Source organism: Polypterus senegalus, chromosome 3 (genome assembly GCF_016835505.1).
Source record: "Polypterus senegalus isolate Bchr_013 chromosome 3, ASM1683550v1, whole genome shotgun sequence".
NCBI lineage: Eukaryota > Metazoa > Chordata > Cladistia > Polypteriformes > Polypteridae > Polypterus > Polypterus senegalus.
The window spans coordinates 129,762,579-129,784,192 of NC_053156.1; the positions used below are offsets into that span (position 1 = coordinate 129,762,579).

Sequence of the window (21,614 nt, forward strand, 5' to 3'; positions counted from 1 at the left end):
TTCTTAGTCTATCTGCTGCATTCTGCACTAATTGCAACCGATTGTCTTGCATAGTCCTGTCAGGAATCCATTACAGTAATATAGTGGCAAAAAGTAAAAGGATGAATTAATTTTTCTTGAAAAGTTACAAGAGGTGTAACTTTTTTATATTAAGTGAAAACATGCACACCTAGTAACCTGGTTAATATGCAATTTAAAGTTTAGGTCTAAGTCGATAGTTAACCCCTAAATTGTTAACTTCTAGTTTGGGTTTTAAGCCTAAGGCATCAAGTTTGTTTCTAAAATCTTCACTATATATCCATGCTTGCCATTCATTTAAGTGTTTTATCCTTCTTTAGTTTGAGAAAGTATTTCCAGTCAGAAATAACTGCTAAGACACAGAAACAGACAATCACGGTCATCAGGTGCTATAGATAAATACTGTGTCATCTGCATAGCTGTGGTAGCTCACCTTGTGCTTTGAGATGATCTGACCTAATGAAAGCATGTACATTGGAAAAAGTAATGTAGTGGACACAGAATAGATCCTTGTGGTGCTCTGTGTACAACATCTTAGGTTTCCGAAGTACAGTCACCACAACTAACAGGGTGCAGGTGGAGGGTTTCAGTTTTGAAATTGTTCAACATAGTTTGGGAAGATCTATCCCAGTGAAAGAGTATAACCTGCTTAAAAGGGAATGCTGAGAGTCCAATGGATTAACTTTGGGGGGGTGTACTATGTTATTTCTAGTATCATTTTAAAAAAAAAATATATATATATATAGCAGATGCATTCAATTTAGCGAGCTGAATCTGACTCTCAACAATATGCTGCCTCTCACAGTCGGCCGTTTTGTCTGCACGCAGGGTTTTAGTGTGAATTCTGGAATTCAAGGCATGGTGAGCAGGTGTTCATAGGGTAAAACCTTGACCAATTTTTGTAAAAGTTGAAAACTTGTTGAGTAGTATAAACACTAGAGAAATTTCCAGAGTCAGCAATTTTGCTGAATGGCAAACCAAAAATCAGTCCTCGGTCCGATCAGTGTGTTTTGTGAAATCAAACCATACTTCAAGAAACCCGGAAATAAGTAATAAGGGTCACAGCTCTGTAAATCCAGCTAAAGTCAAATTTGATTGACAGTTATCCCGCCCCCTAGATACACTCACAGTGCCTCTGGTCTGCAGTAACCCTTCTCGAGCTCCAATCCACATCAAGATTTTGATGACTATTTGAGTAAACCAAGTGACATAAAACATGTAATCTGGCTGTTCAGAAGAGCACCTGAATTGTGGTTTGTGTCAAGTGCAGAAAAATACATGTGCTTTGCTGCTTTTTTATGAAGAATTACTTCATTGTAATGAGTTTTGTAGATAAAATAAAATTTGCTATTATTAGTTTCTCAACATATATATTTAGTTATATAGAAAATTGGCCAGAACTAAAAAAAAAATTCATTAATAAGGATTTTGTTAAAAAACAGTTTGTAACAGAATGTGTCCCTTGTAATATGAGATTGAATTGGAATTGTGTATTATATTGGATCAGTAACAGACATGACGTTTCAGATATACACTACCTCTTCAAAGTGCACAGAGTAACATGAGAACAATTAAAATCAAACCAGTTTAACAAGCAGATTGAATGAGTTTTGTGCTTTACTAATGTTGCAGGACAATCCCTGCATGCTGCGTGAGATTGCATGTCCGTTTCATCCTTGGCATTATTGCCCTTGAAACATAAGAGGCTGTCGAGGTATAGGTATGAATATGAAATTGAGGTTGTCGAGGCACAGGTATGAATACGAAATTAAATGATAGTTGGGTCAGTCCTGTCCCTGTTGACAAATACACTTGCCATGGAGCATTTTCAGTCACCCATGGGGGCATAACTGACCTGAAGCATCACAGTGCAGGTGTTATCCATGTCCAAGCAGCTATAGAGCAGATGACACGGAGAGCTTGATTCCTACTACCTCACTGGCACATCCCTTAATGCAGACATAGTATGCAGTGTTCTCCCCAGAAATTTTTTCCAGCTGGATGGTGAGAAGGGGAAATTTGTGGTGGGGAAAATTAAATGTGCACTATTTTTGTTAATTATTATTTTCCAATGCTCAATAGGACTTCTTTTTTTTTTTTTAAGGTTTGACACTTATGCCAGAATATTTTTATTAAATTTAAGAAGTATCAAATTCAGGATCCGGCAACCCTAACAAATTTTAAATAACAATTGTAATGACAAACCAAGAGGCACAAGTATTGTTGCTGTCAGGAAAAGTGAAAGCAATGAAAAAAGTATGGGAAACCTAATGAAGAAAATTTTAAAAATATTCTTCAAAGCCAACTTGATCCTTTTAAGTGCAGAAAACCCCCTTTCACATTCAGCTGTGCTCACTGGCCCAATATGAACTAGTTTGGCTAAATTTGGAAACGACTGTGAGCTCTGATGTTGTTGTCATTTTTAGTAAAATCTGTTTTGGACTGAAGTCTTTGTATGATTGACTTCAGATCATTTTTAAACACAACTGTCCATTCTTGCCTGCTACTTTCAAATTTTAAAATTGGAGGACTACCACTTTGGAGTAATGATCGAAAATAATTTCAGCAGACTCACTTGAATCGTGAGTTTCTGCATTGAAAACTTTTGAAAAGCTGGAAATAATTGGCTTGACAACTGTCTCTAGGTATTTATCATATATTGCAGTTTTGAATGACATTACATCACTCTGTGTATAAAGAATGCAGAGATCTGACCATTCCTCTGCCAAACAATGATGAAGGCTTTGAAAATATCTCCCAGGAGTGTCTTTCAACTTCATGATAGACAATTTTGTGGGGAGCAAAATTGGCTCAATTTCAGTAAGATTGACATCTTGCCTTTGCCTAGCCTTAGATAGTTTGGACAACAAAGGTAATATGTCTGAAAGCATCATCAGAGATGAAACAAAATTGTATGTTTTAATACATCTGCTTAATCCTTCAGCTGTGATGTCATTTCATTCAGTGGCCTCTCTTTCCAGCACAGCTATGGCACTCATCATACACTGTCGTAGTGTCTCTACTGCAAAGTCATCAAACAGCCATCTAGTGTCACTGGCCATTTTCAGCTCAATCTGGGGAATGTTCAGAGTATTTTGGATTTCTGTTAAAAACCTGCCATCCTAACTGAAGAATTTTGGAAGAAATGGAACAGCTGCCTTAAGATGTCGTTCAGTTTTGTTAAATAAGGTACAGCAGCTGCTGCATGGGAACTTGCAAGGGCCATTCGGTGGTTTACACAGTGGCAGTTGACCAAGAGTCCAAATATTTTATCTTTAAGCAGTTTTTCCACACATTTCTGTTTCCCAATCATAACAGCCATTCCATCTCACCCTAATCCAACTAGATTGGCAGTTTTCAATCCTAGAGTGTCCATTGTCTCACTCAGTGTGTTGGTTATAGTCTCCGCTTTGCCATCAGTCATATTTCAGGTTGATACAAAACTAATTCTGACCTCTTTAGTGACCTGGCAAACATATTTAATGTAAATAATTGTTTTATAACTGAGATGTCTGTAGTTTCATCACACAGAATACTGAAATTTTCAGCGTGTATATTTTTCAGTATGTTAGACTTTATTTCTGATGCTAAGACATCCAGCAGCTCTTGTATTATTCTTTCAGAGGTGTAATGTGCATTTTTACCAATATTGAGATGTTGTAAAAAGGAACAACCTGTTTTTTTTACAGTGTTCCAACAGCTTTTCAAACAACGTATGTGGCTACTCATTTTTTGCCAACCAATACATGGATCTTAAAGCTCCCACAAAGGCATCTCTCTAAGTTATTTAACACAGATACAGATCTTTCAATTTGACCGATTCCAGTGTGCTCTAGTACACGCTTTCCTAAAAGGTCAGCAGAAGACTCAATGTGCGTTTTACTTTTTTCATGGTCCAGCAAGCTTTCTTTTTGAATTCTTGTGTATGGCACATTTACTCAATTTAACTCCTTCCTTGGGGGGTGTTTGAATATTTCATGCACAATGAGCACCACATACCACGTTCTTTGACCATTAGCCAATCAAAATGTTTAAACCAGTTTGTTTATGCCAGATAAGCGGTGCTTAGATTTATCAATTGGCAGAGTGTGTGCTGAAGAGATTTCCCCAATGGACCAGCTTCTGCAATGTCCTTGTCTGAAATTGCCACATCAGCAGTTGACGCTGCGCCTTCATTAGTTTGTGGCGTCTCTTTTCTGAAATAACTGAGACGTGTTGTTTTCTGAACACTTTTTTAACTCATATTATTAAAACATTTGGAAAAAATTTAAAGTACCTATGAATAAGAATTTTGAGTGGGAAAGTGAAAGCCTGTTGGATAATCAATGCACACTTGCACTACGGCAGGGCAAGATATGAACAAAAAAAGGAATGGCAGATGGGCCACTTTAACAAAACCCTCAGCATTTCAGTGTGACAAAACTTTTGCTCAGGACACAGTATGTGCTGCAAGGGTTTCTGCACACTTTTTGCAATATGGACGTAGGTCCAAATATGAGCAAATATAATAACAGCGGATGGGGGTCACTTTAACAAAAGCCTCAGGAATGCAGAAAAAAACCTTTTCCTCTGGAAACTCTGTGCTGCAACGATTTCTGTGCACTTGCAATATAGACGCAGGTCCAAATATGAGCAAATATAAGAACTGCAGATTGGGTCACTTTAACAAAACCCTCAGTATGAGCAAATATAAAAACGGTAGAGGGAGTGACTTTAACAGGAACCACACTGAGTGCTACAAGGATTTAGGTTGTTAGGTATGCTAGCCTATTGTTCAGATATGCCTAATCACCCTTTTTATCATAAGGACGATAAAGCTACCAGTCATTAGAAATTTTCCCAGTGTGCAAAAATTTCCAAAAAATTACTTGTCAGGAGTTTAGAGAATCAAGGAGTTTACTCTGGAGCTTCTTTAAACATTCAAATATAAATGTTACATCCTGGCAGCTTGTTTGACTTTGACCTTTTTTATCCAAGCAGCACTTCTCTTTCTACAATTTCCAAACCACTCAGTACTTCGTTGACAGTCTCATCACTGCTAGGTGATGTTCACCTTCTTTGCATTTGAAAACCTTTTTCAACCTATCAAACCTATTTTAATCATTGCTCTGTTAATGTTAAGCCCTATGGTTAACACTGTAACTTTGTATTATATACCCTTTTTTCTTCTATACAGCATATTTTTTATCTTCTAATTTTGTGGGGTTTCCTTTATTTACTCTTTCTGAATTTAAGGGTGAATTTAATTTGATATATTTAAAACTTAGTTTTACCTGCTCCTCAACAGTCTCCACTTTAAAAATGTATCCCGGTTTTATCTTTTTAGACTTCGCCACATGTGCAGAAAATTTGCTCGACTAATGTGGAACTTCATTTTAGTTTTTGTATGTGCGCTCTGCCAAAATACTGCAATAATGTCTTCTGTTATGGTTAAATCCTAATGGTTCAATCATCCATACCCCCTGAATTCTAGCCTGATTATTACAAAATGCAAACTGTAGCCCGTCTTTTAAGTGGCTATCTTAAAAACCTCTGCTGTTGAACTTTACTATTGCAACGTTAGTCTAGTTAATTGGGTAATTAGTCTCTTATTGACCTGTAATATATCACTGATCTTGATTTCTTAATATTAAGATGTGTATTGAAACTCTTATCTGCAGTTTGGTCCTTGAAAATTGAATGAAAGTAAAAAATGTCATTTGTGCTTATCCTAAACTTATTTTCAGAATAAGGGGCACTTTTTATTCTAATGTGTTGTGGTGATTTTTTTTTATATATATATACATATATTCTAATGTGATTTTTATTTTTAATTTTAAGTGAGAGTAGCATGTTTGTCTCCAAGAGACGTTTCATTTTGAAGACCTGTGGTACCACCCTCTTGCTTCAAGCACTGGTTCCTTTGTTAGAGCTTGCCCGGGGCTACTGTGGATTTGACACAATTGAGGTAACTGAACTACATTTTCTGTATGATTTGCATGGTGAACTTATTGAGTTTTAGTTTTCAACGTTTGTAAGGTTTTGTTAGGATGAAATATTATCAGTTTAGCAGAGTAAATACAACCTAATCTACCAGAACCTCATCTATTTAGTCTGAAACAGACAGTGAATTAATGTATTTGACTTAATATTGAGACCATATACGTCAAGCTTTTAGGACTTTGGGGAGAACTGCCAACTCTGTAAATAAGTTATTTTCAATACAATGCCTAAATAGAAGTATTGTCAAACTGAATAGTTCCACTAAGTTGCAGTTATTGACTGAGAGGACAGTTTCTATTGGTAACAAATGCCCTTTATAATTTAACAACAGCTTCAATTAAGTGACCTGTAAATTATGTGTGTTACAAAAAGAACACAAGGGAAACAAGCAAGAACCTAATCTTACAAAAGTTGTTATTTCACTGTTGCTAGGTACCCCTGTAGTGATTCTAATTTTGCAGCTAATATTTCCAAGCTATTGTTAAAGACTGGAAAAGGCAGTGTTGTAGCTCCATGTTGTAGACTGAAATTCCCCTTAAAGATTTATGAAATGAATAGTAATATGGTATAATTTATTGATAATTGATTGAACAGTAATATCTAAACATCTCAGTAAAATGAAGGACTGTTAGTGTCTTCAGGAATGACTGGCACAGTACACATACATTACTGATCAGTATAAAACCTCATCAATAAATTGTTGCTTGTTGAAAGTAACACTTTGTGGGAAGTATTTTAGTGAATGTATGAATTTCTGTTCCATAGCATGGTAGAGATTTCAAAATGAAAATAATCTGGCTTTCTTAGGCAAATCAGACCATTAATTTCAAAGAATCATATTAGTGAGGAAGAGTGCAAAGTCATAGCATTATCTACTGTACATCAGTGGGGAAGAAAAAAATACAGAAGTGTGTTTTAGGATAAGAAAGGAATCCCCCATCCTTAAATATTTTTTTTATACATTACATACCCATTGTGATTTGTAGTGATGAAAATGGAAAAACTGTAATCTCATGTGTTCATGGAGAATGAAGATGAAAAAGCTTGATATAATACAAGACAATAGTAACCAATGCTGTGCAACAGCAAACAACAAGAAAACATCCATTGGGGAGGAAAAAGAAGAAAAACTCATTTGGTTTTGCTCACAAATTTAAAATGCATGCTATTTTTGCCAAAATATTGTTAAATAAATGCTTCTGTAAAAATCGACAGACATCATGAACAGGAACTGCAAATTGCTTAGGGCTGAGTTTTTGAATTGTTGCCTTCATATCTTACATAATTGTATAATAAAATTTAGAACATTTTAAAATTGTTCAGCTTATTTTGCCACTGTTTATTTTTACTACTTTCTTTATCTTAGTGTGCAAGTTTCTGTTAACCATTTTTCTGTACACAAGGATTAATAAGCCTAATTGTTTATATAGTGTTAGATATGGTGCAAATGTGAAATCGGTTAAAGACTTTCCAAGATGTGTAACACTTGTTTATCCTTTAAGTTAAGGGTGCAAGGCGCTAAAAGAACTTTTTCTTTTCTTGTCAGTGCAGCATATGTTAACCAACATGCTAATTATTAAATGGAAATGTACAAGTTTGCTTTGTTTGTTTACAGAGGTTAGATCAACCAAAATTTTTTTCCAGTGGTGAAATGCTTCTCAATCATGCATGCTTATTGTTTTGAAACTGTACTTAAATCTTTTCTTCAGAACTTCTTCTATTCTCGCAAGAACTTCATGAAGCCAGCCCATCAGGAATACCCTCATAGGAACTTCCAAGAAGAGGTGGAGTTTTTGAACGAGATCTTTCCAAGTAAGGCAGATGTCATTTCAATACCTCACATGGCTGGATAGATTATAAAGATTTTAATTTGTAAATCTGTCTTGTGTTTCTATATAAGATGGGGCAGCCTATTGTATGGGACGTATGAATTCTGATTGCTGGTAAGAATTTCTTTTTTCTTGGTTAAATTGACAATCAAACAAAGTTTCATTCAGTTTAGTCTTTTCTTTTAAATCTGTATATTTTGTTCATGAAAATACTTAGCTTGAAACACCAAATCTACTTTTTTTTTTCAAGTAATAACCAATTGAATTATTTTATAAACATTTACTATGTCTCTTTACAGGCAATAATTTGCTTCATAGATGTTTTGTTGTAGAGTTCTAATGCAAACTGTAATTATCTTTGCAGTTCATTTTTAACATTGAGGTAAAGTTTCTAGTATAGGGAAACACATATTTGAGTCATAGGACATTGACTTCTGTTGAGTGTTTTTTTTTTTTTATTTTGTTTTCCTCAGCTCATTCTAAATGCCCTAAAAGATTCTTGCCACCTTTTTCCATAAATAAGACTAATGCAAGTGTTGTTTGGCGCAGATTAAAGCTGGTAGAATTTTGTGTAGGTAGGCATTAGTGGTTTTGTTTTTGTCCAAAGTGCAGCTTTTATTTCCTTTTTAAACATATTTAAAACAAATAGTTTTTTGTAGCCCTGTATGTGCAGTAAAAGTCATATGAAGGTATTCAATGTGTTTTTAAGGTATTAACTAGAGTACTATGTGCAGTTTTGATCTCCATATTACAAGTGACATGCCAGACTTTTAGGAAGTACAGAGGGGAGTGGCTAGAAGACTAGTTTTAGGGTTGCAAGGTATGACCTATTTTAGCATTTAGCTGTGAGCAAAAATTGAAGGATGTGAACCTTTCAGCCTAAGCAAACAGATTAAGAGGATATACGATCAAATTGTTTAAAATTAAGATGAGAATTATTACATTGAATCTGGGTGGATTTTGCGCAAATGTTTGAAAACTTCTTTACAGAGTCATAGCCAATTTGAATGAGTTAAATATTACCCACTATCATCTACCAGACTGTCGGGTATGATGGTAGATAGCAGTACTTTGGAGGTATTTAAAGCTAGATAGACTTCATTTCATGTTGAAGAAGTTAAAGGCTTGCTGGGCAGAATAACTTGTTTTTGTCAAAATTGTTCTGTTGAAGGGTGTTATCTTTGTTCTCCTGTCAGGGATATTTGTATTAGGTACAGTGAAATGTTAATACATCCTGATCACATCCTTAAAAATTGGCAAGTATAATATTTTGCTGTCTCATTTAAAGAACTGTTGTGACCCTAAATTATTATTCACAACTGGAGTTTCTAATTCCCGATTCTTAACGGCCGCAGTGAAAAGAGGTTTTCATTCCAGCCAACTGCTTAATTAGTACCCACTACTGCTATGGGTGCACAATTACCCCAAAGCTAATAATTGATCATTATTGTCATTGATATAATTGTGATTATTTTAATAATAAAATAACAATAAAATGATACTTCTATTTTGTGTTGCCAACTGCATATATTATATTTTGTGTAGATACTGTAAAGTCAAATTTCCGTTTAGCAGGCGACTACATAAAAATTGTTAATGTGAAATTTAGTGCTGAATTAGGTGAAAAAGTTAAGCATTTAAGTGTATACATTTTTATAGATCACATTTGTTAAAATATTTCTCCTTTTTGAGATGCATTAAATTACTAATACTATAATTATTTAAAAAATAATCCTTTTTCTCAAGAGGTCACCATAGGAGAGGAGCAGTTTGGTTTTATGCCAGGGAGAGGAACAATTTATAGTCTTTTGCACTGAGACTGAACCCAGAGTAGCCTAGATAAAACTAAAGGTTTGCATATGGTGTTTATTGATTTGGAGAAGGCCTGATAGAGTGCCACATCAAGTGGTCTGGAAATGCATGAAGGAGAAAGGAGTACCAGAGAAGTATGTGATGATTGCCCGAGATATATGTGAGGAAGTGAAAAATTGGGTTTAAAAGCAATTTTGGGAAATCGGACAAGATCCTACTTAGAGTAGGTCTGCACCAGGGATCATCTTTAGCTCTTTATGTATTTGATCTGGATATGGATGTGTTGAGTCATGGGATAAAAGACTAATCCTACTAGTGGATGCTTTTTGCTGATGATATTGCATTGTGTAGCAACAAAAGAAGAGGAAGTAGGAAGAATGAAGAAGGACTTTGCAAGACAGTATTGAAGATAAATAGGAAAAAGTCATAATATATGAAGTTGAATGATGAATCAGAATTCAGACATTATTCTGCAGGGAGAGCTATTGAAAAGAATGGGTAATTTTAAATATCTAGGATCAGTGGTAGCCTGAGATTGAAAACTAGATGCAGAGATAACACATGACAGTAAGTACAGTCTGGATGGAACAATTGGAAGAAGTTATCAGGTGTATTGTATCATTGGATAATTATATAAAAAGAATATAAAAGGTTTCGGTGAGGTTTTTAAGACTGCGGTAAGACCAGCAATGATTTATGGAGCAGTGAAATAAGCAGTAAAGGGAGCACAGGAAAGCAAATGTGGCAGACATGAGTATGTTGATAGATATGTGTGCGGAGTTACAAAAAGAACATAATAAGAAATGAGGCAATCGGGGGTACAACAAAATTTTGAGAGATATCCAAGAAAGTACTAGAAAGTAGGTTGATATGGTATGGACATGTGATGGGGAGAGACAGTGAATATTTGGGCAAAAGAGTGATGGGAATGGAAGTATAGGGGGAGAGAAAGTGAGGGAGGCTAAATCAGAGGTAGATGGATAAAGTAGAAAAGACCTGAAGGATAAGGGCTTGACTGGTAAGGAATTGCAGGACCAAGCTATAGGGCTGTTCGATATAACGATATATATCGGATGACAATATGAAAACGTCTATCGCTGCACATTACGCTATCGTTTGTTTCGTGGTGTCGCAAAATAAACTGTTTACGGCAATGTTTTTTTCATTGTTTTGATGGCCACCACGTGGATGCAGACACACTAGCATGGCTGATGAAGACGAGGCAACACCAGGTAGCTCCACACAGAAGGACCTTGTTCCTAAACGAGGGGCTACCTCTGTAGTATGGAGATGGTTTGGATTTGAAAAGTCTGACACGGACCAGAAAACGGTACTGTGCAAATTATGCTGCAAACCGATCGCTACCACAGTCTCCAACACGACAAACCTCTTCTACACCTCCGCAAAAAGCACGTGAGCGAGCATGCAGAGAGTTTACAACTGAGAGGCAGTGGCGTAGGATATTACAGTTGTAAAGGTACTATTTAAACGAGCGTGTTAAAAGCTTGGAAGATTAATTGCTACCAAAACAATTTGCTTAAGGCATAATTTTCCCTGCAGCGTTTGCTGTCAGCGTTAATCTTGTTAAAATTACTGTAGCGTCTTCCAGACGTAATGACGATCCGAGACGGTCACTTGGTTAGTTCCCTCTTTATTAAACACAAACAAAAAAAATGGTTGCTGTTGGCCACAACCACGCCGAACAGACAGCAATCCAAAAACAAAAACTCTTAGCTAGGGGCGACAAGATCGTCGTCCACTCCTCCTTTTCACAGCGCCCCCCTTCCCTCCGAACCTCCTTTACCTTCCACTCTATTACAGTCCATCAGAAATAACAAGGAAAAACGGAATAAATAACTGGGAGGGATGTAAATCACAGAACACAAACTGCAGAACAGAACGCTACATTACGTTTACGCCACAACTGCATTAACACGGCAAATCTCCGTTAACGAGTTACCGCGGATCGCCCCGTGCTTGGGGCTGGACGGCATCAACACGTTCGCGCCGTCCAGTCCCACGCACGGGGCGATCAGCTGTAACTCATTAATGGAGATTTGCCACACTACGATGTGCAAATTAACATTTTACTAGAATGTAGCCTAAAAATATTATATTTAATATTATATATTTAATATATTTTTGTCGTAAGCCTTATTGCTGCTACAGTTTGAAGTACAATGTTTACATTTGGTTTTGACAGTTAATGTTAGACTTGTATTTATTTTGTTTAAAGGGTTTATTGGCCTTATATAGTTTAGTTGTTAGTGCTTTGATCCTTTTATATTTAATGTATGTTGTGAGAGTTATTGCTGCTACAGTTCACATTTTGTTTGTCAGGCATTTTATATAGCAGTATTTTATATTGGGCCTTTAGTAATTTGTTTTTGAAAAGTGTTTTATATTTGATAAATTAACATTTTATGTTTACATTCTAAGTCAAACATTTGCTCAAATGTTCTAAATAAAAGAACAGAAATAATTACAAGTTAAGTACTTCTCATTTTTGATTTTTTTAATTTAAATGAAAAAAAAGGAGTGGTGATTATATAAACTATTCACTGAATACAAAGAAAATGTACTATATCGTGATATCGGGATATGAAATGAAATATCGGGATATAAGATTTTGGTCATATCGCACAGCCCTACCAAGCTATTTGGAGAAGGTTGACCAAGTACATCGACCCCATATAGAAGTGGGAAAAGATTAGGAGGAAGAAGAATGTATAGCAAGTTGAAGACGTATTTAGATAGTGACACACTGTTACATGCAGCCGCCTGTGTCATTTATGTGTGCCAGAATACGAATACAGCACCATCAAATTAAGAAAAGAACTTAAGTGTCAAAATACTTCTCAAGTTCTCAATATGCTGACATAGTATTTGCACATTATTGAATACACAATATGGCAGTGTTGCAACAGTATAGCCAATATGGTGTGCAGCAAGAGGATGTTATCTGATTGACAAGTTTAACCTTTGGCTAATATAATCTTACAAACTTTCAGAATACTGTTCATTTTTATACTTTTAACATTTATAAAGTGTAAGATGAGCTAGGTCCAATATTACTTGCATTTCTTTTTTCTTTCTTTCTACTGCAAACACTTTTAAAACATGTTCAGTGTGGTTACCTATAATTAGTAATATGATACAACTGCCTTTGATTCACCAGTGCTCTCATGCTTAGGAAATGTGTCTGTGAATGGTTAAAATATTCATTTGCTATTTAAAGCACTTTGTAACTAAGGACCTAGATCTCTGACAGAGTGGATGTACTAAATGGAATGCAGTAACTGGTGTTCATGTAATCATAATCGCAGTTCATTGTACAGGCCCAACTACTGCTAATGGATCATACTACTTTCTCCTTAATTGGCATTGCTTTTTAAGGTGTAAAATACTTGTCTGTTTTATCTATTGCTTCTTTAGCTGATCGTGTTTTGCCTCACTTTCCGTCTGGTATTGTTTGACTTCTTGAAACAATTGCACTTTCTGGCTTTTAACCAATTACTTCAGTTAGTACAACCTACTTCATTCTTTCGTGTTAGTTTTAAGTAACTTGATTTTTTTTTTATGTAAAGTAGTTGGAGCAAAAACTAGCAACCCCACTAAAGCTCTTTAGGATCTGAGTTTGACACCTGTAATCTAGACTGATGTAAATTTAACAACATTCTCAAGCTTGCTTTCATTGTATGCTTTTTTTTCTTTAATGTAAGACAGAGCATACTGAATTATGTTCTAGTGTGCTGTTATAGAAAACATTTATTTGCAAAGAAAAATGTGTGATTTGCTTTCTTTTAACAGTTTACACTTCACCTAGTTCTAAGATTACTTCTCTTTTAGAAAGTGGAATTCCAACACTTCAGAAAATTTGTAATGTTCTTTCTACAGTACTGGTACTTTCAGCAAATTAGTTTTACAGATTCCCATTATATATGCATGGCAGCCACCCCTTTTTTCTGACATTGGTAATCATTTGTCTTTAATTGTGAATTGTCAGATTATCAGTTACAATATTTGTATATTATGTGATTGATATCCATAGCTACTTATTGTTAATCTAAGCTGTTTAAAATGTCTCACACTATGATTTTCTAAATTAATAAGCTCTCGGGATGCTTCTTTTTTTTATCCTGCTTTCTAATGCTACTGTTGGTGTTTTTAAAAGTGAATTTGAATCTGTGTCCGGTTTCTGTAAGTTTTTCAATTAATCCTTGAAAGAGCTTTTAAGTTTTTTAATTGTCATTTCTGCCTAGGTACTTGTTTACTCTGGATATCCCAGAGAATAGGGAGAGCAAACAGGCAGATCAAACGTTGGAAGTCTTGATGAGTGACCTTGACCCGGTGATTATGGACCAGTTCTACATGAAAGATGGTGTTACTGCAAACGACGTCACTCGTGTAAGAACTGAACTTTTTAAGTACATTGTTCTATGTGTTAATATGTAATGTAGTGTACCCAGTTTACCTTATTAAAAGTCCAAAAGCTTTAGTTTGAAACCAAAGGTGCATTTAAATTCTTTATTTATACTCATACACTTGATACTGATTTTAAACTTGTATGTTACATTTGTTTTAAAATGAAAATATGTAGTGTTGGCATCATGAAGATCACTGATAAATATGGTATTAAACTATTCATAAGACATTGGTGGTGATGTTGGCTTTGAATTCCTGATTGTTTTTCAGTAAAATCATTTATAAAATCATTTACATGGTTGCATGGATAGTAAACCAAACATTGGTGCTTAAAGCCTTGACTTTCTTGGGTTTTTTTTTCTTCCCTCCAACAACAATAGCTTGTGTACTATTCAGGGTTATTAAATATATTTCCCGTCCCTGCTACTTATATAAGCAATGTATACCGGTTATTGTCAGAAGGTGTCACTGCATATTTTGTATTAAAATAACTTCTATTTATTTTTGTTTCTTTTTAGATGAGTGGAATTCGTGACCTGATACCAGGTTCTGTGATTGATGCCACAATGTTCAATCCTTGTGGCTATTCTATGAATGGGATGAAAAATGATGTAAGTTGATCCTCATTTCATAGTTTACCATATTTTGGTAAATTATAAAATGTGCATTTATTTGCAAACACAAAACCCGGGATAAGTTGAGCATCCCAGTTAAGGCAGAAACCTGGTTTCTTAAAAATCACGTTTACATTCACAAGTACGCTTCTACAGTTCTCCTTTGCCAAAACACTTTGACATCATTTAAACTAGAGGTCTGCACTCCCACGGGACCCGATGCAGTTGCTTGCAACACGGGACTGATTTTCAATATTGTGGGCAGGAGCTAGAGTCTGGGAAATTAAAGTTAAAATTAAAACAGAACTAACATTCTGTATATAAATTTGTATAATTCACTTGCCTAAGCAGTTAGGATGCATGCATATACTGTCTAACGTGCAGCTTTCTCAAGATTGCACAGCCAGAATATAGCCTTACACCCACAGCAGTGAAAAACATTAAAAAAGGAGGTAGAAGACAGCAGAACTAAGTAAAGGGAAGGCTGTCATTTGGCATTCATTTTCAAATGTTATCGATGGCAATGGCAACCAGATGCTGTTTGCTTGCTGCGATAAATGTGCTAACATACAGTGGATACAAGTCAGGCACCTCAGGTTTAAAGCAGTAGCGAAGGATCAAACTAAACTGACATTCTTGACAATCTTATCAAAAGTATCAACTAACGCTAAAAGCGAAGCACAATATAAATGTACAAATTTTGTTTGCAAGGATATTGGGCTTTACAACAGGGTTTTATTCATCTTAAGCAATACCTTGATTCTGCAGCGAAAACTATAAAGTCTGAAGTTTAGAGAGGGTGTGCCCCCATCTGATGAAAAAGTAAAAAACCGAGAAAGGATATTGTATATATGGCATGCTAAAAACAGTCAATTATGGGTGTGCTTCCACAACTGATATTTGGAACGAAAATTTTGAGAAAACCTCTTTCATATCTGCTACCATCCATTATATTGATGAGAGCTACAATCATGTCAGTGGTGCTTTTTGTAACCCCTCTGAAGCAAGCATAATTAAAACGGTTAAAAACATTAGCGCTTTACTGTTTGAAAATCTTGAGAGTTGTAATTGACTGTTACTGACCAAAGAGCAAACACAGATCGCTGCTTTGTACAGCTACACCAGGTTCAGCAGTATTTTCTCAAGTATTTTAAACATTCTGAACAATAAGCAGGCAAGTTCAGGTTTAAAAAATCAGTCCCACGCAGGCCTCTACATTAAACTGTGCAAAAGAGTTAAATGTCATCGTCAGCCACCATGAATCCAAAAGCAAGTATAATAATGCCTCTTATTTTTTGTGTTTTATAAAAATGAAATGCTCAACTTAAGCCACTGATAAGTGGTATAAAGACTGACCACTGTGTCATCCGATAAAACTGTTTCAACATATCTATAGAAAATAGCTGCATTAAAATTATAATGATGATTTATTAAATATTTTTCTGTTACCAGATTGCACGCAGCACACTGCTCTTCTGCTTGGCTGTACAAGTTCTGCAAAGTGATTTCTGCAAAGGTGCTGCGCACCAGTGCATGTCTTTCTTGCCTTACACCCATTGCTGCTGTGATAATAATAACAGAGGTATTTAGACTTCAGTAAAATAAGTATTGCGTTAACTTGTTACTTTAAAAAAGTAATCAGACTATTTAACATGCAACTATTAATGCATTATCCTACTGCTCTTGACTGTGCTGCTTAGCTTAGCACTGTGCTCATTAGCATAAATTTACATATTTCTGAAATATTGAGACAGATTGTTTTAACCAAGAGAGAGAATAATGCAAGCACCCAATCATTTGCCTTAAAAAATCTTTTCTTGTGGATGCTTCCACACTTGGCTGCGGGAAGCATGTACATAGCTATAAGCAGGTGAGCACAGCGCATCAGAAACACACAGACTACAAAATCCCTAACTGTAACCTGGTTAAGGGTTTATGTGCCCAAATATTTGAGTTACTCGCGAAGAAATATGTCAGTTAACCTAGTTTCTCTTAAGTGCTTACATGGCTTTTAAGAAACCAGTTTTCTGTGAATAAACAGGTTATTAAAGCACATGTAAATGCATTTACTGTCTGAAAGGCCTCTGTTGTTCCATTAATTCATAGTTGTGTCCAATGATCTCTGTATAGTTCTATTCTGAACATCTTTCCATTGGGTAATTAATTAAAAATCCTGAAAATGATGACCTCTTATTCATGTAAAGTGTGTGTCTATTTATTTTTATGCAAGTTGTTTATATTGGCCATTTTATTTGTACATTATTTGCAGGGAACTTACTGGACGATCCACATCACTCCAGAGCCAGAGTTTTCTTATGTTAGCTTTGAAACCAACCTTTCGCAGACGTCTTATGATGACCTAATCCGAAAGGTTGTGGATGTCTTCAAACCAGGAAAATTTGTGACCACCCTTTTTGTGAACCAGGTAGACTAATGCTGCAGTGTGTGAAGCAGTAACTTTTAAATCATTTTTAACTCTAAATTTGAAAAAGTGATTAAGGCTGCCAAGATAGTAATGTGTTGAAGTGATCGATCAGACTTGACCATTTGAAAGCAGAAAGATGAAATTTATGAACATTGCCCAATGGCAGTTATGTTTCAACAGTTGTTTACTCCTTACTCCTGTAAATGTCTTATTAGCTAGTTTTATAGTAAAACTGCTTTTGGTGTTAGCAAACAACTGACATTTTATTTAGAGAATTTTAATCCTTGTATATATGAACTTTCAGGAGTCCTGTTTGTTTACCTTGGGTCTAGTGTTCTGGCATATATAAACATATACATACACACATCTTTTTAAACAATTTTTAATATTTTAATGTTTCCTACAAAATTAACAAATTACACAACATGATAATCACATACCACATTTATATTTTTGTGATCATTGCAACATTGTTTGTGACATAGACTAGTGGTCAATTCTTTTTCAGTTTAGTGATACTTGACAAATGGGGAGCAGCCTGTTTTTTGTTTTTTTTGTCCACTTTTGCTTCTGTAACAAGATGTTTCAGGTGAGGTGGCTTGTGCTGTTTCACTCTGTGCAGCTGCTTTCCCCCTTCACCTTCTCCTTGCCTAAGCTCTGCCTCTCTTCAGTTCTCTTCCTAGAACATTCAGAATCTGATGGCATTAGAAATATCACTCAGTGCCTGTTCATTGAAGAAGACTTTATTTTGTTTTTCTTTTTCAGAGCTCCAAGTGTCGTGCCGTATTTTCAGCTGCCCAGAAACTCGAAGGATTCAAGCGCCTTGACCGCCAGTCAGCCCAGTTCAACGATTACAATTTTGTTTTTAATAGTTACGCCAAGAATCGTCAGCAAAACCAGCAGAGTTGAGCAGTGAAAATGAAGAAGAAACGTAAAAAGAAAGTTTGCTTTATTACTGTTAATACTGGCAGCACACTAGTTGCTTATAGTATTGAGGGCTGTTGTCAAAGCTGCCAGGAATATCATAGTTTAGAATATCCAAGCCCTCAGAGTTACACCAACATTAGTTTAACTTCATGTTTAAATTGTATGCGTTATTGTAACAATGACTTAGCTATCTTGCATGACTGCTCTTCTCTCTGTATAGGTATGCTAACTCATTCTTGCCGTGACCTTGACGTGCATGTAGAAACATTCAACTTTCACTGTATAAGGCTTTCCAGCACTCAAATGAGAGCTTGCAGTAGCTTAGCATGTCAAACAGCCTTCCTTCAAGTCTCTCCCCAAATCCCACACAGACAGGGCTTTCGTGCTCACTAGGCAAAAACCCTGGTATGACCAGGTGCTGCTTGTTTACTTGTATGGTTACCAACACTTTTTTTAACATTTAAATTTCACCATTTGAACAAAAAAAGTATTTAAAAAGATAGCACTTAACATAGAATGGGGTAAATTGGGGGTGCAGGGAATACAAAATAAACAAAATGTAACAGTTGTTGAAGTGATCTTCATTATGTAGAAGCAGTTAGGCTCATCAGTAAAGGATTTTTGTTTCATTAGAGCTGTTTTTAAAATATCAAGAGAAAGCTGAAATATTCACCAGCTACAGTGTGCTATAGTACATTCATCTGGCTCAGCAAAGTATGACATTCAGTTATTTGCAGCCTTAGACATGAATGGATGCATTCAGCCTTGGTTTAATAATTATCTGTTTGAACTTCAAGATTTAGAAAAAATTGTTAATGTGTTAATTGGTCTTCATTTGGCTGTAAAGGATTTTAGTCTTAACAGTGTTTAAACTGAAATTGTAAGGTTTCCTATGAAGTGGACAGAAAGAAGTGTTTTGAAATTTCTTTTTGCTTTAAAGTTTTGAAAATGCTTTTCTGAACATTTCATAAACAAATAAGAGAAATAGATATCAATACCTTATTCCGTCCAAAGGCTACAGATGCTGAAAATGGCATACAGACTGTGTAGAAACCACTGTTCAGCTTCATAGGATTGTTATAAGCAGTTTCTCCAGAAGGTATTAATATATACATGTATTCATTAGGTAATTTTTAACATGTAGTTTTAACATATGAAAAATCACTTTTCTAGAAGTTATTTTTGGCTGGTTTATAAAACTGTACGACACTAATTCATTTTTAACGTTTTCCACATTTTCACAGACATCTTAAAATGCTTGAGACAACGTAAAAAAAAAATCCAATAAGCTGAACTGATTACCATGTTACCGTGCTTTTCAATAGATCATTACATGCACGCAGGTATACTCTGTAATGATCTGCTTACTGGAGGCTTTGCCATTTGATAAAGTTGGGTCAAGCAAACTTGAGGGATTTACATCCAAACCATCACATTTTGGGTTTTTAGCACTCAAAGAGAAAAGTAAGCTCAGGTACATAGTTGGAAATTGCTGTTGTCTTAGCATACCAAAGAAAGCTGGGCAAAAAAATCAGAATTTGATTGGCATCTCTTCCATGCCACTGTTTGTGTTTTGGGTATTTAAACTGAAAAAGGTGCCCTGACATGGAGTGGTGCCCAGCACAGTGTCCCCACCCTCCACCACCACCCCACCACCCACCCCCAAACTATCCCCTTTAAATATCAATGAATGAAAGTAATAAGTCACATGTTTTTGAACAATGAATTTTGCAGGAATATTGGTAACCACACAATAGACTTGCACAAGTCTGAGCATGCCAGGGTTATCCCAGATTGTTCCACACGTAGGCTGTGTTGCATAAACTGCTACATTTTCATTTTATTGTGAGCAAAACCTCTGCTGTGAATTGGTCAGAAATGTGACTCCCATTGCAGTTTTTGGAGCAGCTTCAATGCCCTTTGAGTAAGAGAAAGATCCTGTGACATAGTAGTGCATGTGACTACTAGCGCTGTATTGCTTAAAATGTTGTGTGCTGCAATTACAATTAGTCCTCTCTTAAAAAAAATGAATGTGGTTAATCTTGTTCCTCATATTGTAATGGCTGGTGAATCACAACAGAAAAAAGTAACCAACTGCAAAAATAAGATAACTGCAGAAGCTGACTTTAGAAAACATAAGGCTAATGTAATATATTAACTTATTATATGTAATGCTTTAAAGTTTTAGAGCATGCGTCTGTTTGTTAAATGTGGTAATTTTATTTTTTTATTTTATTTTTTTTAAACTGCAATAACTTCAATATTGAGCTGTTAATGGAGTCCTTCGGGTCATAGGTCAGTTTACCTCATTTCTTGCTGAGGTGGCAAATTAAGAATGGATAAATGTTGGCCATTTACTACTTTTAAAAATACGAACACCGTTCACTTTTGAGGCTGCATATACTAAATGAATGTTAGTAGTAAAGGTAGGTCATAGGAACAAATTGCCAAATATATTGTATAAGGCAGTGGAGTATGTTCCATATTTTCCAAATGATCCCAAAGATTGAGGCAGCTGGTTTGCAGACTGTTGTGCAACTTCATTTTGTTATATATCAGGACCTCTAGGTTTAACAGTTAAAGCAAGGACCACTTCAATCTGTTTTTCTGCCATTTTCCTGAATAAGTGTTACTAAATTAAGTAGAAATACCATCATGCCTGTAGTTTGTTTTTTGGTACCACAAAATGATAATGTAGGACCAAGTTCGTGAGGGCCTTTTTGGAGTACCACACATTTTAGACTTTGGGCCGGCAGATTGATGCATGCAGCTGATTTGCCTTCCGAAGATCTTGGAACACTGCCACACCATGATAGCTGTGTAGAACAAGTTAGAGAGCTTATATGTGATATTTGGGGGCTTCTGGGGTGGCCCAAAACACCAAAAAATTATATGTAGAGTAATCTTGGAACATTGTGTTTTAATTTTGTATTTAAACATTTCTATGTTAGAAACAGGTGTTTATCACTGAGTAGATTGTTGGTCAGCACTAGCTGAACTTTGCTTTTTTTTCCCCCCCCCTCTCTCTCTCTCTCTCTCTCTCTTTTCCTCCTACAGAGGACCAATTTTGTATGTTCACTGTCATATATTCTATAAGACACAATGTTCCAAATTACTTTTGGAATGGGGTTGCAATGAGAATGGAATAAACTTCCATACTTTATTCTTTGCGACAAAAAAAGGGGCTGAATATAAAGTAAAAAAATTAAAACAGATGCACTATTTTTTTAGAATTATACAGAGAAAGTGAAAGGTAATCCTCATGGATTGGATGTCACAAAAAGGGTGAGAAATGAGACCTTCCAGGCGGCAGTGTATTTGAATGTTTGAATGAACCTTATGTTTTGTTTTTTTTTTTTTTTTTTTTTTTTTTTTTTTTTGTTTGTTTTTATTTTGCTATTTCTTTGATCAGTCAAGATGTGCTAAACCTCTATCTGTACCATGAGCTTGACGCTTTAATAAATATAAACCTGCTCTGTGTTATGTTTGAGCCACTTTATTTCAGTATCTTGGAGTCAGTAAAAAATGAGGTCACTGGGCTAGTTTGGTGGTTTCATTATTCCATTAGAGTAGATCAGGGCT

General features: G+C 35.6%; 1 protein-coding gene across 1 annotated transcript in view; it reads left to right on the top strand.

Annotated features, from left to right (window-relative positions):
- amd1 (adenosylmethionine decarboxylase 1) overlaps positions 1 to 21,213 on the top strand; it is a 65,549-nt gene extending 44,336 nt beyond the window's left edge. Inside the window, exons 3-9 of the mRNA XM_039747935.1 lie at positions 5,839 to 5,965; positions 7,710 to 7,812; positions 7,901 to 7,943; positions 13,904 to 14,048; positions 14,585 to 14,677; positions 16,950 to 17,105; positions 17,871 to 21,213. Coding sequence (XP_039603869.1) covers positions 5,839 to 5,965; positions 7,710 to 7,812; positions 7,901 to 7,943; positions 13,904 to 14,048; positions 14,585 to 14,677; positions 16,950 to 17,105; positions 17,871 to 18,014 — 811 coding nt within the window. The 3' untranslated portion in view covers positions 18,015 to 21,213. The remainder of the gene's footprint in view (positions 1 to 5,838; positions 5,966 to 7,709; positions 7,813 to 7,900; positions 7,944 to 13,903; positions 14,049 to 14,584; positions 14,678 to 16,949; positions 17,106 to 17,870) is intronic.
- Positions 21,214 to 21,614: the final 401 nt, after the last annotated feature.